The 17,036-nt window shown below is 37.9% G+C and overlaps 1 protein-coding gene across 3 annotated transcripts in view; it reads right to left on the bottom strand.

Annotated features, from left to right (window-relative positions):
- Nucleotides 1-17,036, bottom strand: part of EDEM3 (ER degradation enhancing alpha-mannosidase like protein 3) — a 31,262-nt gene that overhangs the window by 7,287 nt on the left and 6,939 nt on the right. For 2 of the 3 annotated variants that reach the window (XR_011049604.1, XM_068416976.1), the window contains exons 4-16: nt 14,546-14,585; nt 13,052-13,164; nt 12,184-12,337; nt 10,898-11,032; nt 9,618-9,723; nt 8,646-8,743; nt 6,830-6,955; nt 6,563-6,646; nt 5,079-5,162; nt 4,384-4,508; nt 3,725-3,890; nt 1,215-1,369; nt 301-454 (exon numbers count right to left, since the gene is read on the bottom strand). Coding sequence is in view for 2 of the 3 variants with exons in the window: in XM_068416976.1 (XP_068273077.1) it covers nt 301-454; nt 1,215-1,369; nt 3,725-3,890; nt 4,384-4,508; nt 5,079-5,162; nt 6,563-6,646; nt 6,830-6,955; nt 8,646-8,743; nt 9,618-9,723; nt 10,898-11,032; nt 12,184-12,337; nt 13,052-13,164; nt 14,546-14,585 (1,540 nt within the window). In the remaining variant the exon portion in view is untranslated. The remainder of the gene's footprint in view (nt 1-300; nt 455-1,214; nt 1,370-3,724; nt 3,891-4,383; nt 4,509-5,078; nt 5,163-6,562; nt 6,647-6,829; nt 6,956-8,645; nt 8,744-9,617; nt 9,724-10,897; nt 11,033-12,183; nt 12,338-13,051; nt 13,165-14,545; nt 14,586-17,036) is intronic. The other variant, XM_068416977.1, reaches the window with a different exon arrangement.

The raw sequence follows: 17,036 nt of genomic DNA, 5'->3' as shown, positions 1-17,036 counted from the left end.
CCAGAAGATTAAAAACACACAAACATACAGACCTCCTAAACAAATGGAAGTACCTCACACTGAAAGGTAGTATTTTCAGATAAAGTGCTGTTACCTACATCACTTTGACATGAGCAGCCTCCAACTAATTTAATGGAAGATTAGTTAAAAGTGTTGCTAAGGCAAAATATTAACAAGCACCAGCCTGCTAAATACAGTTGCATACCCAGCTCATGTGCCTCCTGACCCTCTAACTGTCAAATACCATCACTAGTAGGATTTGACTGAAAGGTTTCAAAAAAAAGGACTGTCAGGTCTTACTTGCACTGCGTGCTGTACTAACTGCACTCTTCCATCTTTCAGATGAATCAAACTGACTCCCATCTTCTTCAGTATCTCCAAGTGTTCAGGATTACTGGCCATGAAATCTCTGGCTCTCAGTGGTGGTTTTGGTCCACTTCCCAAACTCTCTTCTCTGCCAAAAGATATTAGAGATCAAAGCTTAAAAAAACCAGATTATTCTTGAAACAGAACTCTCACGTTATTCCTACCCACCACAAGATTAGAATTCGTTGGAATAATGTTGAGTACAAGCTTCACTAGAATGCAACTTCTCAAACTATCTTTTTTAAAAGCTGTTGATATTATCAATAGTTCTGTAGTGCAAAAAAGCACATGCAATGTTGACAACAAAACTACCATATGCTATCTCTCATTTCTAAATAGTCTGCATTATGCCAAGACTGACTAAAACCAGTTTTCCTCGTACAATTGCTACTCAGTTTTACTCATGAAGTGTAAATACCAAAGAGGTGGTCAGAAGGATAAACTTCCTCAGCTTTAACACTTCAAAGCAGGTGAAGTTATGGATGGCAGCCTGATTTGCTTACTACAAAGAAGAGTTGCAGAACAGTTCAAGAGACTATAGAAATTCATTTTACAAACCCAAGAGACATATTTCCTGTAATACCTGGGCTACAATTCCCACTTGGAGTGTGTGGCTCATTAAGCTCCTTTTGCTTTGAAAGACTCGCTAATTCCTGCTGGAAATGAAGTTTTGCTGATGATGCCAGAGAAAACACAACTGATTTTTCCTGTAGCTAGGCTATCCATTCCAAATGGACTCCAAACTCAAGCAGAGCAAGCTCCAATACACCTCATATTTCTCTTTCTGTGCATAACAGACTATTCCACGTACTCCTACACTAACAAAAGTCAGAAAATATTCATCTTACGCTCTGGAAATACCCCTAGGACAGCTCTTATCCACCACATTCTTCAAAGGTTCACGAATACTCTGAGCAAACATAGGGTCATTTGGGAAAAGAATCTGGGTGTTCGGACAGGTCCAGTCAAAGTTGCTGTCATCCAGCTCTGTGTATTCTGTAGTCTAAAATGAAAGATACAGATCACCTATTAAAAACGCAGGTTACATATTTTATACGAAGCAAATCAACAGACAGACCTATCCTTAAGTCATCTGTGTACTCAGGACACACAGCAGCTGAAGGCAATAAATGTCCTACAACCACACAGTTTCCAGGAATGATGAATACATCACTCCTCTGTGCCACACCTTGCAATAACAAAGGGTAACCAGTGCACTACAACCCCTTTCTAGGGATAGATAAATACAACACCAGCTCTTATTTGTAACTTACCAAACTTCTATCCACAGTTTCTAGATTTCCCAAATAACTGGTTGGGTAACCAGCAAGTTAATTTTCTCACCTATAAAAATTCACCTACTTGCAAAAAACCCACCTCATTGCAACATCTTAGCTGATTAAAAATCAAGTATTTAAAGGCTCCCTAAAAACCAAGACCTAAACGGCTGTTAGTTTACAGGAATAAACATTTTAAAGTACCTACGCTCTTAGTGTGACAAATAGTAGTCACATCCCTTCAGAAAGAAGGTCTTGCAAGCACTATTGCAAGCATCAGCGTAGTAAGACACGACCTTTCCTGTGTATGGGAATAAATACAAACAGGATGTTGGGCTGCTACTACCCACTATCTCACAGACATTTCAGCTTACTAGCACTGTGTTTATATTAAAAATAATTTACACATTCCATTTTTTCTTATCAATTTTTCTCCCCATCAGATAAATTCCATAAAAAACCACACTCATCTTCACATCCTTTCAGCCATTGAACGCATTTTGTTGACACCATTTTCAATGGATCTTGCTTGTATTATGAACGGTAGCAGCTTTGACTTAAAGAGCTTAAGAAAATTGCATTTGAACAATTTACTCTATTTAGTGGCCTTTTATTAATATATTCTCAAGAGAACTACGTATGTCAGGCCGACACTTCACACAGCATCAGCTGTGGGAATCCTGTCTGTCTCAAAAGTATCAACTTCTTGTGCTGGGAACGGAAGTTATACAAAATGCTCCTTCAGACCCCTCAGAGAACTTCTTGCAGAGTTTAAAAAGCATAGTCTCAGTTTGCAAAACTCAGAGACAAAAGATGATAAATGCTCGAGGAAAGAACATTTTGGAGAGGGTACAGCGTCTCCACCATCAAGGAACACGAAAAACCAGCCCCCCATTAAATGTATTATCAATGTTAGACATTAAGCACAAGTAATTACAAATTTTTCACTGTCTAATGCTAGAGTCCCTTAAAGCAGAGCACTTTCTACTCAATTTTAAGATTTCTCCAGGACACATGGCTTGACACACAACACGAGCATTCTCCTCTGATCCAAGCACTGTTGTAAAACACACGGTAAAGGGTAAAAATAGACGCACACTAACATAAGGGAACTGATGTCCCTGATGCCCTAGACACCTCTCTATCCACTTTCTCGTACATTTATTTTGCTTACCAGTAGTATTATTGCCTTAAAGATAAATTATCACAGAATCAACCAGGTTGGAAGAGCCCTCTGGGATCATCAAGTCCAACCATTGCCCTGACACCACCATGGCAACTAGACCATGGCACTAAGTGCCATGTCCAGTCTTTCCTTAAACCCCTCCAGAGATGGGGACTCCACCACCTCCCTGGGCAGCCCCTTCCAATGGCTAATGACCCTTGCTGAGAAGAAATGCTTCCTAATGTCCAACCTGACCCTCCCCTGGCAAAGCTTGAGGCTGTGTCCTCTTGTCCTAGCGCTGGTTTGAACACAAAAACAAGAAAGAGACTAGTATTCATGATGCTTCGTGGCACAGTTGTATTACTATAGGTTATTTGGAAGGTTAAATAATTTATAAACCCATAAATGTTCTCACATTTACACAATAGATGCCTCATGCATGGACTAAAACAACTAAATATCCCAAAAGTTACAGCTGTATCTTGTCAAACTAACTTTGTAGTGGTCTCAAAAACCTTTCAAAATTTGCCTAGGGTTAGTGTAGTAAAATAAGCGACAAAAACTTAGGCATGGTGTTGCAAATGTTTTAGAAAAAATAACAGAAAACAAAGATGAAGATATAAATATCAGTATGTTCAAATTTATACAGAGATTGGGAATGATTTTCTTTTTAAATATTGCTAATATTCCACAGCTTTTTTCTCAAGATCTAGTGTTGTAGAACCCAGTCATGGGAACATTATTCAGACTCATGTGACTGTCACTGTTAATATGATGAAATAGTTCATATTAAATGAAGTGTTAAAACTGGTGTACTTCTTCCAACCAGGATTTTTCTTCCATTTCCTCTCATAAAAAAAAAAAGAGCTGCTTCAAAGCACCACTAAAACTGATTTAAATTTGAGCTGTTACTTACTGTATTTTTTTTAGAGATGGTTTGGTTTGCAGTGGAAAGCCAAAGCGGTAATAGATGAGCTTCTGTAGTGAAGATATAATCTTCAATGTCAAAAATTATGTCGTCTTTATCAGCAAACAGCAGGTAAAGATATTTAAACATCTCGGCCAGAAAGAAAGAGTCCATTCTATGGAAAAAAAATGGATGTCCTTGAGGAAGAGCCTCTTTTTTCTCAAAACATCAGTAAAACAAATACTCCTATCGCTCCATCTCTGAAGACTTTATGACTATTATTGTTGAACATAATTCCATTAGCATTCCTTCCACTTGGAAGAAACTACGTTTGGAGGGAAATGATTCAGCATGTTCAGTACAAAGCAGCATTAGAGAAAAAACAAATAAACCTCTTTACAAACTTCTAGATTTGAAGTATATTTTGTTTGAAAGCAATTCATCCATTGCTCCAAGACAAATGAAACGTTATTAAATTAAAAATATTCTTACGTAACAAACTATAAAACTATTGAAATAGTTTATGACAAACGTGTAATTTAAGACTTGGTTATCAAACTGAAGACAGACAGTTACTCAAAAGTCAATTAATTCAATTATATAAACAGGGTGATTAGATTTTTTTTCTATAATCTTTTCATGAAAAAAATAATTGCAAAACCTTTTACCTGTCTTCATGACTTCCTGTACGAACATCCTTCATTGCAGCAAACCCACAAGGTACTCTTGCATACTTGTTCAAGTTTTCAATGAGTGTTTTCCCTACTTCTAGATAGTAAGGGTCCCCAGTAGCCTGTAAAAGAAAAACAAAAAAAACCAAAACCAAACATATAGGTGCAGTTAAGACTTAGTGTACAATTAGCAGCTTTCATTTTCCTAATACTAATTTATTGATTCCATACCTTCTCAGCCATCAGTAAAGTCTAATTTATTAATAGTGCTATACAGTCACAAGAGAGACTTCTGAGATACTACTGCCCTACCTGGTACAGATCTGCAGATAAGCACTTGGAAAGACTTACAGAAACGCAAGTCACTTAAGCACTGCTCTTCTCTGCGAGGCACAAGTAGCTTTTGCTCTTAGTCTCTAAGATCTCTTCAAGAGAAATCAGCAAGACCTAAATATCTTTAAAAATATGGGCCTTAGTCACTTAACAGTTTTCTTTCTAATTCGTGGCATATAAAACAAAATTCCTAGAACACTTTTTGATAACCAATACTCTCATCTGTATGTTTACATACAGAACTGGCTCCAGTAGATAAAATAAGCTAGAGACACACTACTATATTGAAATAAAACACCAACAAAATTCTAGGTGCTAGACAAAGCGACCAAAAGTCAGAGGAATGAAAATGATCTTACCTTATACAAGAAGTAAGTGCTTTCGGCAAATTCAGGCCTTAAAGGATGCTGAGCCCAGTGAACTCTAAAGTCTGTTGTGAATGCCTGAGGAACAAAAAGAACAGACAAAAATAAATGCAAGAATAAGAACCAAACAAACACAGGTTTAGTTTGAATCCTACGTTAGCTGTGTTAAAACAGCCTAAGTACACAGCAGTGGAGGACTGAAGGCCCAGCATCAGTCTCTGGAGGCTGTAAGAACCTCTCTCCACTTAGCATATTTGAGGCCAAAACCTAAACCAGTGCTCTAGCCCACTTAGTATGAGTGAGATTTAAGCTTGTGTTCGTGCAGGAGTCCGGACACCACCCAGCCTCCTGACAAATGCCCAGCAAGTGGAGTTCTGGGCAGAGGTGCCAGAGGAGAACTTGTGCTCCAGACCCAGGAGGCAGCACCCAGCCTCCAACCGTTCCGGCAGCACAAGCACAGGACTGCTGCTGCAGTCCCACCGAAGCAGCCTGAGCTTTAACAAACACCATTTTTGCATTTCTAAGAAATACCACAGACTAGAAGTCAGTTATCTAAAAATTTCCTAGTCTGTGTATTCACTCTTAATATGCACTGGCAAAAAGCACTTCTGCGATGGCTTATGTTCACTACTAGTTCATACTAGGACTTAAACCAAGTCTTGGCTTAAGGGGATGGCATATTGGCTTAAACACAACTAACTGATCTTTCAAAGTTTCCTTCATGAGTACAAACCACTGAAAAAACAACCCAAAAAACCCTAAGGAGCCAGATCATACAAAAAAATCATTCCAGTGCTTAGAGAGCATTCCCACATTAGGTGAATGGGATGTTAATTAAAACGTTCTCTAACAGAAATGAGCTTACACCAGAGGAAAGTCAAAATTAAAACTGAAGTCAGAAGCTTTCTCATATATTCTGGGTCATCACAGAATAAAAACACACACACTTCAGCAGGTAAACAAGCTTTTCTGTGCAGAATTAACTTGCTCCAAGACTGCACTTGCAATATCTACAGACAGGTTCGTGTACCTACTTCCAAGGACATTATGCAAAATTTCAGAACATTCTCTCAGAACAATTCAGCCTTTAGTTTCCCTCCCTGGGCTAATAAAGACAACTGGGATCTTTAGCATTAATGCTATTACATTACTAAGCAGCTACTACTACATGTGCTTATACAAGTTTTGCATACTGAAATGAGTCAAGGTCAATTTTGAAAGGCTGAAATATAAAGTCTAAGCAATTATTAATAGCAGCAGCTTGCTATTATTGTGTTAATTACAGCATAACTAAAGGAAAAATACTTCATATCCAAAATATACTTGGCGTACATGCAGAACTGTAAATCATTTAATGCTGTGGAAATGAGCTTTTGGCTTTAATAACACATATAACTACTATTTTTTCAAATGGATGTCTGAGACTGCTCAAACTGAGGTAAGAATCAGTTTACAAGATCAAAAAATTACTACCTTACCTCTGGAAGAAAGTTATGCTTTTTTATCACCTGATACAGCATCTCATGAGTTTCAATAGCAGGTCTAATATCGCCCTTCAACACCTACAATTCAATAATAAAATTAACACTAATTCACCATGCATAGGAATAATATTCAAAGTTAGGCACACTCATTCTGTAGTTTTGAAAATCAAATTACAAAGTTTGACTTGTCAATTATATAGCCAGTCTATTTAATTGTTTACTTGTTATTAAAGTCATCTGCACATGGGTTTTAAACCTTACCTGCAATCCAGGGAAGAAAGCAAGCAAAGAATCCATCCAGGTCCTAGCATTTAGCATTGGTTTATGAATATGAACATCAAGAAGAAGAGGTGGTTGGCTAATGTATCTCATTATGGCATCGTAGTGCTGACAAACATCAGAAAAATCATAAGTTCATATTACAGAATCACAGAATCAATCAGGTTGGAAGAGCCCTCTGGGATCATCGAGTCCAACCATTGCCCTGACACCACCATGGCAACTAGACCATGGCACTAAGTGCCATGTCCAGTCTTTTCTTAAACACCTCCAGAGATGGTGACTCCACCACCTCCCTGGGCAGCCCCTTCCAATGGCTAATGACCCTTGCTGAGAAGAAATGCTTCCTAATGTCCAGCCTGAACCTCCCCTGGCGAAGCTTGAGGCTGTGTCCTCTTGTCCTATCGCTAGTTGCCTGGGAGAAGAGGCCGACTCCCACTTCACTCCAACCTCCCTTCAGGTAGTTGTAGACTGCACTAAGGTCACCTCTGAGCCTTCTCTTCTCCAGGCTAAACAACCCCAGCTCCCTCAGCCGTTCCTCATAGGTCAGACCCTCCAGACCCTTCACCAGCTTGGTCGCCCTCCTCTGGACTCGCTCCAACACCTCAACATCTTTCTTGAAGTGCGGGGCCCAGAACTGGACACAGGATTCAAGGTGCGGCCTCACCAGTGCCAAATATTATCAATACATTTTATAAAACAGATATAGATCACTAGACCATGGCATTTTATTTCAATGGAAGAACCAGGACTACACTCCCAATCATTATTCCATTTGGTGATGCACAGTAGTTTCTAGTTTTGCAAACTAAAAAGAAGAGTAGTAAATTCTAAAGCAAATGCATCTCACGAGAAGGGGAAAAGGAGGTATAAAAACAACAACAAAGCAGCTGGACTTGATTGCTCAGAACAACTTTAAAACCCACTAGCTCACTTGTCAACTTGCTGACTGGCAATCCTATACTCCCCAAGATCACTGCCTTTCTCGTTTTCTGAAGCACAGAAGGTACAACCATAAACACATGAGCCAAATCGATAGGAAACAGTTAACAGACATAATTGAGGCAAAATATAATAATGGTGGCTCCAGGTCAGGAACACGAAATAATCATTACACTTAAAAGTGTTGCAGCAGGCCTTTAGCTACTGAATTATTCCAATTTGAATACTGCTTAGGATATAAAATCAGGCTACATGATCTCAAATCATTTTATGATAGAAAATGTTTTTATTGGATATTGCTATTTTCAAAAGAAAGGATACTCTTATGAAAGAATAATGATGCTGACAAAGTTGCTTAGTAATCTTATGAATTTAGTAATCTAAACGTGTTTTTCAGCTTGTACCTATATTTAAATGTATACTGGGCCTTAGGATCTGCAGTGCAATGCAAGATCCAGCCTTTGATTTTCAGATCTTTTTTGTTGCTCTAGGACAGAAAGAAGTTGTACCATGGCTTGTAACAAGAGGCCCTTATGTTGTTTTACACAAACATTCACAGTATTACGCTCTCCATGGTGATCTTGAAATACAGCTTCTCCTGCACTGGAAACGTGGGAGAAGGTCCAGAAGATTCTGATTTTCATTGAATGGAGTTAAAATAGCTGCTCAGGTGACAGTTCACCCAAGATTAGCAAAAACACATATTAAAAAGAGTTGGCACTAGACATATTATGAGTCACAGAAATTCTGCTAAAGATGTCTTCATAGGCTTCTCAGGCTAACAGCTGACTGACAATACAATTAGTCTTAAATTTGTCTTACAGGAGGCACAAACCTGAGCAAGGTGTTAACTTACCGTGTTAAATCTTTCCAGGAAACTGTCATCTCCCAGCAAGACATAGGCTTTTAATAAATATTCATAATATGAATCTATTCCTGCTCCAACTCCGCTATCTAGAAAGAGCAGAAAATGAAAAGGTGGGTTTACTCTAAGTAGCTATATGGATATTTTCACTTGGTTTCATTTTGATTTTAAAGGCTCTTTCAGTAAAAGCCTCCTATCACTAGAATTAAGGCCCAGATGGATGCAGAGACACAATACTGTACGTCTACACTAAAGGCTTTGCAATATCAGTGCACATAATAATATGAACAGACACACATTGAAGCCAGTTGTATCGCTTTTCTCACATGAAAATATTTCTACTGGCTGCCATAAACAACCACAGGCCTATTTATATTTTTCCTATGTATTTACAGTAGAATCTCTGAGAATTTATCCCAAGGCACTCCCCTCTCAGAATTAAAGTGAAGCAGAGAACACTTTCTTTGCAATGAATAAAACTAGTTTCTCTACCAAAACACCCTTTCAGAGTATCACAGAATCAACCAGGTTGGAAGAGCCCTCTGGGATCATCGAGTCCAACCATTGCCCTGACACCACCCTGTCAACTAGACCAGGGCACTAAGTGCCATGTCCAGTCTTTTCTTAAACACATCCAGAGATGGTGACTCCACCACCTCCCTGGGCAGCCCCTTCCAATGGCTAATGACCCTTGCTGAGAAGAAATGCTTCCTAATGTCCAACCTGAACCTCCCCTGGCGAAGCTTGAGGCTGTGTCCTCTTGTCCTATCGCTAGTTGCCTGGGAGAAGAGGCCAAGCTTCATTGTAGCAGGTTTCTCCAGCACTGAAATTGTCTAACCCTGCTTGCCTATCCCATTAACATTTTAAACCAGTCTAGATAAATGTGTTGGGAGGTGTGTCAAGTTGTTTTCTCTTGCCCAAAACCACTTGTGGTCACTGGTTCTGAGTCAGAATACCACACACCTTTGCGGACCCAGTCTCCAGTGTGAATATTAATAGTAACTCCCACTAAATTGCTGCTGCGCTGTCTCTTCTCCCAGATAAAATCGAGCGCTTTCCGTGCATATTCCTGCAACAACAAAAAACGCTCATTAAAGGAAATTATAGAGAAACACAGATACTAGAGACTCCTATTCTTTTATCTATTGAAATTAAGATGCTATGAAGTAATAAGATGTTTCCTAACAATTATAAAACTCAGCATTACATTACATACACTTAAAAAGTAGGATGTTCAGTCCACATTTTATATAAATAGTTATTCAGTTGCTGATTTTAAAGAATGGTGCTTGTCTACACAACTATTTGCCAATACCCTGTGTAATCTTAAGCAAGTCAAGCGTCCTTCCGCCCAAGTTTCCTACTCCAAAATTGTTCATACACACAGGATAGTGTAACCTAATTTAAAAAAAAAAAAAAAAAAATCAAGAAATATAACATCCTTGGAATCAAAATCACTGTGTTTTTTCAGACATCTCAAGGTGGAGCAGCAACCCCTTTTCATTAGTAGACAAGTGATATATACTCTTTATATACACAAAAAGTAATTTGAAGGTAACAACCTACCCAACAAAAATGGCTCTAAATTGCCAAACATGGGATTTTAGAGGGATAAGTTTCACCAAAACACTCAAGACAGGCCCAGCTATGTTTCCACTTGGTGCCATGAAACTAAATGAAATACTAGGCCCACACTGAAAGATTTTAAAAAATCCTAATCTGAAAAAAATGTGGGGTTTTTTGGTATTCTATCAAAGAAATACCCACAAATATTTTCATTTAGCTTTCTGCTGACAATATACCCTCAGACAGGTCTTGCACAACTTCAGTGGGAGTACAGGAGTATGATTTTTTTTCCTTTTGCTTTTTTTTTTTTTAAAGCTGCATTTTAAGGAACAAATATCTCACTTTTCTTCTTCCTAGCTCTGACCCCTCTACCCAAGAGGTATGCAAGTGTTATCCTTTAGCTAGTCTTCAGCATATTTATCCTGTTTACTTCTGTATTACCAGAACTACTTGCAAATAAAATGACTTCCTGTGCTTTTTTAAACAGTCAAATTAACACTTTTAGATAAAAAGCCCACAAACATAACAAATCTGAACACACACAAACAGTTTGTGCAGAACAGCTAAGATATGCATCCATTTGATCAACTCAAAATTATTATTCCAAAATTACAGAAACATAACCCAACACTAATGAATACCTAATCCAAAAAAATAAGATAGCATGGAAAGCAAACCTCAAATATAGACGTTCCTGTGAATCGGCTTAAAGCTGCAAACTCAAGGATCAAGGTACCTGCACAAGCTGTACAGGTATCAGTTTCTGTTCCTGTTCGGGCTTCTGGATGTCTTACACCAAATTTTAAGTTAACCTAGAGAAAAGTAGAAATTATCATCTTTATTTTTACTAGCTGAAAGAATTTACACTCCCGTAATAAGTCTGTAGAGCAACTACATGATCTATGCTTTTTCCAAAGGCAAGAAAAAAATATCACACCCCCACCTTCAGTTTTGCTCTGCTTTACCACATACTGTCAACATAAACATGCACATAAAATTATCCAGAAGTACCCAAAATACTCAACCCTCCAAAACCAGGACTGGCCCAAATACCTGTTGCCTGGTTCACTGGACATTTGAATAAAAAAATACCACTCTGAAAATCGAATTTTAGCAATTTATCTACCAGCAAACCAGGAACTCAGAACATCACAAGTGCTCACGGAAATGAAGCTCTGTAAATATCTCACTACTCCTGGCTCCAGAGAAGACCTGCTAGATGGACCTGCTTTTGTTGCTGGCACAACATAACTTTCTGCATTCCGGAGAGGGCTCCCTCAGCAGAAGATTGTCAAACCCTGAACGTTTTGAAGTAGAAAATTCATCACCAGAAAAATGTCAGTTTACTGAGCCTAAATTTTTGGGAAGTTTTTTAAACTTTATGGGAAAGTTTCCAATCAAAGCCACATCTCACAAACTCAATGGATGATACACACAGGGAATATTTTTCTGTCATTCAAAGACTACGTACCATGCTTTATTTGAATATGATGACAGATTTTACATTAAGTGAGTATTTTTAGATTACAGCTACCTTTGCCCTCTTAAAAATTTGGATGTAGACCATGAAGATTAATCAATTTTGCACTAAATTCACAAACAAGTGCTTGCAAGTTGATCTTTCACTGTCTTATATGGACCAAAACAAAAATTACTCTCCTCAGCTACTTGGTGGTGCCTATAGTAGTGGGGAACAAGAAATGAGCAGCGACTAGACAAGATTTCTGCTGCTACTATTTACCCACAACAATGTATATCAGGATTTTCAGAGCTGGAAATGCAGGGATTCAGACACCCTACACCTGTATTTTAAAATACTAGGTAGCATGTATTACAACTGAGCAATTTATCACCTTTCGATTTACTGTATACTAAATAAAGTGATTTTAGAAACTAAGCGAAAAACAAAACAGCAATTTTGCTTACAGAAGTAATTCTGAATTGCAGAATCCAGAGAACTTACTCTTGGATAAGGGAGACCACTAGTGGTGTTAAAAGCAGGTAAAAGCTTGTAGCCTAGTTCCTTTGCCATGTGCAGAAGTTCACCGTTGTACCACTGCATAGAGTCACCTTTGTCTTTCAGCATAATCGCCACTGAATGCCCACCTAGGAGACCTCTAAACACAAGAAAAATCATCCACATCTCAATAGGTACGTTCATCTCAACAGCAATGCAGCAATTTCTACGATTTACACAACTAGGTAAGAAATCATTCTATGTTCACACGGCCCTACTTTTCAGAAGTGCTGAGCAGATGCGACTCCAATCACAATCAAGGTGAGCTCTCAACATTTTGGAAGTAATTCTTATTGTTCAAGACTCCATCCTAAACCATAGTTGAATCCCTGATAAATCAATACAGTTAAGAATAACAACTAATACATCTAAAACTGCATATAATAGCTTAAAGCTAACCTGCTCTGATCCTGCTTGGAGCAGCAAGTTGGACTAGAGACCTCCAGAGGCCCCTTCCAACCTGAAATAATCTATTACCCTAAGTATTGAAATATTCTCTCTGTTAAATCAAGTATTGAACAGTGTAATCTGTAAGACTGTTCCCATTAAGGACAAACACTGCTACCTCAGCACACACATTTTTTTAATCACAAAAGCTACGCCTGCAGAAGTTAGGTGGGGGTCAACTTGATTTGGTACCGCTGCATCAATTCCTGCCCAGCATTTTAAAATCTTTCTGAGGGCTGGTGTTGAGCTATGCTGACAAAGGCACAACTGTTTTAAAGGAGGTGAAATAGCACAGAAAGTTATGCCTTAAGGACATTTAGCTAAAAACCACATTTTTAAGAGTTTAGAAAACATAAAAGTTACTCACCCAAGGACTCTGATGTTGGTTTCAAAGACAGATACAACTATGTCGTTATCTAAATTCACATCCTTTATTACTTTTTTTACAGCCTCTTCAAACTCTTTGGTTTTATTTAACACCTGGAATACAAATGTAACCAGATGTTTAGGTTCCAATGTAGTTACTACAGTCACACTCAGGTGTGGAAGAACAAGTGCAACGAATTAAAAAAAGAAAACATTTAACATGCCTTAGATTGATATTCTGGCCCTGCTGGGGCGTACTCTGATCAAGCACAAACAGACATTAGTATTGGTTTTTCTCATGAGATACATGAAAGAGAATAAAAGCTGTACGCAAAGAATAAAGTCACTGAGAATGTACTTGACTATTACCCAGGGATTTATTTGTTTGGTCCTTCCCCTACTCCCACACCATGACTGTGGTGCAACAGGACTTGGGGGCTGCAGGCTCTGCTGGCAGAGGGGGCAAAGGCTGGCCTGCTGATGCCTCTGATTTCTCAGAAGCCTCCTACCCACGGACTAAGGAGTTGGGTGAATCATCCTAGCAGTCTTCCTCCTTCCAACAGTGTTCTCCTTGTGACTGAAGAACAGCTCAAGCATTTCCTAAAGATTTTCTTTCACACTGACTTCGAGTTCAATCAATCTTTAAGAATCTTTGTGACTTATCCAATTTATTATCCTAAGTACCTTTAAATTCCACAAGCGTTAATCCTGCTCTAAGACAATAAAACAATAAATAAACCCCAATAATCCATTTGAGTGTCTGGTAGTGACTGGGAATTCCAGACTCCACATTTTCAACATCTGGCTGTCAGAGAAAGTGTGTTACATGATTCACACACCAAATCAGTGCAGGAAGGATTTCCAAATCTATTTAGATTTGTTTACCTGGAGACGTGAATGGCCAAAAATTCCTAATTTCCAAACTCTAATTTTACGGTGACAAAATATGTCAAAGGGATTGAAATCTAACAAAAAGTCACTTATTAATGATTGGAGTATTTTAGTAAGAGATGGAACATAAGTTTGGCAACATTTCCTGGCAAACAGGTCCAGGGTTGCATTTTTTTTAACACGTATTTAAGGGCACACAAATTCATCCATGAAATGTGTACGTACAATTTAAAACCATAAATAATTCAGTAGGCATTAAGAGATGTTCACCCATAAGTCAGCATGTTGTTTTTAGACTATAATGGGAAACAAACTCACATTTTTTTTAAGTTAGAGCCCAAGAAAAGCAAGATAAGAAACCATCAATGAAATGTGAAGGAACTGTTCTAATATTCGTTTTGCAATGAACTTCAAACACCACCAACACAGCACTTGGAAGTTCTCACAAGCAAAAGCCACTTCGAACAGGTGGCTAGAGATGAAAGGTGAAGAAAGATTAGTATTTTTTATATATATATTAACAACATAGAAATCTAAAAATAAGTCTGAACATCAGAAGACTTTTTTTTTGGTTTATCAAAGTTTATCAATAGATTAAACTTACCACAAGAGTGTCCAAGGTATCAATCAAGGTCAGTGAAAACCTATGAAACAAGATTTAAAACAGATTTACTACAGACCTGTATGTGTAGAAATTAAATTACTTTTAATAGTAACCATACTATTATATTAACATTTAATAGTAACCACACAACCATTAGAAACTAAATTCTCACAGTCCACTAGCTGCTAAAAAATTAGTTGTACACAATGTTTAATATCAAAATACCCAAAGTTTCTTCTCTTTGTTAGTGACCAGAATAGAGGCTGACTGAAACAAGCTATGGTTACAAAGATACCTTTATTTACTGCAAAGCTTTCAAACTTCTTGTAAACAAATTGAATTTTTAGCTCTACTCTCCAATCAATCAAATCTACTAAAAAGCCCAGTAGAATGGTTCAAAGTCTTTTTCTAACCACTTTTTGTTTTCTTACTTTTTCAAAAAAAACAAAGAACGTTGACTTATTAAGTGTAACGATAAAAAGATTTAGGATGATCAAAAATCATTCCAAGCTAAATTTCTCCTCCCAGAAACTGTTCCAACTACCTATTTCAGAATAAGCTGCAATTTGTTGCAATCAAACTCAGTGTTAAAATTAGTGGTGAAAGACTAAAGAAAAGGCTGTTTTTTTGTTATGAAACTTCTATGTGGGATCGAATGGAACAGGAAAAGGTACAATAAAGGGCAGTAAGGGGGGGCTGAAGGTAGGCAGCAGCTTCTGTACGAGGAACAAGCAAACAGGCCAGTGCTCTTCAGCTTGCAAAAGCTTAACTGTTGTTATAAGAAGATTTTAAAACTACGTGGCATGAAGAAAGTGGATGAGAATCTGCTATTCACTGCTGCTCAAGGTAAGTTTCACCTGGTGCCATCCAGCACTAGCGAGTGGCAGGCTCTAACTAAAGAGCTACTTATTCTGTAAAAAAAGAACATCAAGGCACTGAACCTGTGGTCACACGTAGCTTTAGAGAAGTCAAACACTTACATAGATCCAAACAAAAATCTATGGAATAAAAACCTTTGAAATAGCTTTTAAAGAGACAACACCTCGTGCCCAGCTGCAGTGGGGTCCATACTGTTTGAAACAAGGTTATCACGATACAGCTTGTCCCGTTCATATATTCTTCTCTAGGCCTGTTCTAGTGCATGCCAAGCTGAGTGGGCCTAACCCGGTAAAACTGCTCTTACGTTAAGAAACACGCACCATGCACAGGATAGACTTTACAGAATATGATGGGATTAAAACTGAAAACTTTGGAAACAGTTACAACTGCCTATTGAAGAGTAAGTGTCAAGAATTTAAGCGCCCAATGTTTGAGATCCTGTAGCCAACACGTGACTATGCATGAAGCGTAATTAAAATTCTAATTAAGCTGTCACATATTACACTTTTCTTTAATTTGTCAAGATATAATGGCATTCTGTGAGTGTCATTCTACAAGAGAAAGAGATTAACTAGTGGCTATGCACAACTGCATAACAAATACACAACTTTTTCCATACAAAAAGGGGGGAGATTACGCCTCCCTCGCCCCCCAGGGAACAGAAGGGACCTGGCTGTCTCACCCTGCATTCTGTGATTGCAAAGGCTTGTAGAGAAGAGGACTGATGAGCCAGCTGGCAAGAAAAAGGATTATATAAGTAATCTGATAAATAATAATATAGCTGATTATTAGGAACAGAAAAAAGCATGTATACAGAAAAATAAATAAATAGATACACACTATTCAATGCATCTAAGGGGCTGAAAGGTATTTTTACTCAAACTATAGTATGTTTCTATGTAAAAAAAAGGATTAAAAATACATTTCCTTGCCATTTCTTTCTCATCAGTCACATCTCTCAAAACCTCCAAGGCAGCAGGCTTATATAGGAATCTCTAGACTAAGGAACTTTTGTACATAAAAAAAAATAACCAAAGTGACATGCTCAATATCATGGAGTGAATGACAGGTAGTATTTAAGACTAGGAGTTCAGCTTTGATTAACACTAGTCCGCTCAGGGACACTAAGCAGTGATACCACTAGAAAAAGGATCAGCTATTTGTTATTAAGTATTTGCTCTATGAACATAAACAGCTCACACAGAGACAACATTCCTTGTGAAAAAAAAATCAATTACAAACCCATTTAGAGTAATTCAACTTTGTCTTTGATTGTTCAATTTCAGATGGAGAAAAACAGTCCTTAAATCTACATTTTGCCAGTCAAAGGATCAGTACGTTGTACTATAAGCTATCTTAAAAGGAAAAATACAAAGAACTTCCACAGAATACTGAAATAATGTTTTATACTTTGGCAAAGGCCTCAGGCTACCACACACATGATAATCACTTGACTAATTATGTTTTCAGAGAGCTTTCTATTAAAAAAAATTTAAAAAGCATTTAAAATATCACTTAAGGCCAATATACTGGATAACAGTTTACTGCTCTGTGCAGCTGATAATTAACCCTTGTAACCCCTATTTAGTAGTCAAATTTACCAATACCGTGT

This window comes from Nyctibius grandis, chromosome 21 (assembly GCF_013368605.1).
Source record: "Nyctibius grandis isolate bNycGra1 chromosome 21, bNycGra1.pri, whole genome shotgun sequence".
Lineage (NCBI taxonomy): Eukaryota > Metazoa > Chordata > Aves > Nyctibiiformes > Nyctibiidae > Nyctibius > Nyctibius grandis.
Note: the sequence above shows the minus strand (reverse complement) of the source record. Positions and strands in the feature narration are given on the sequence as shown.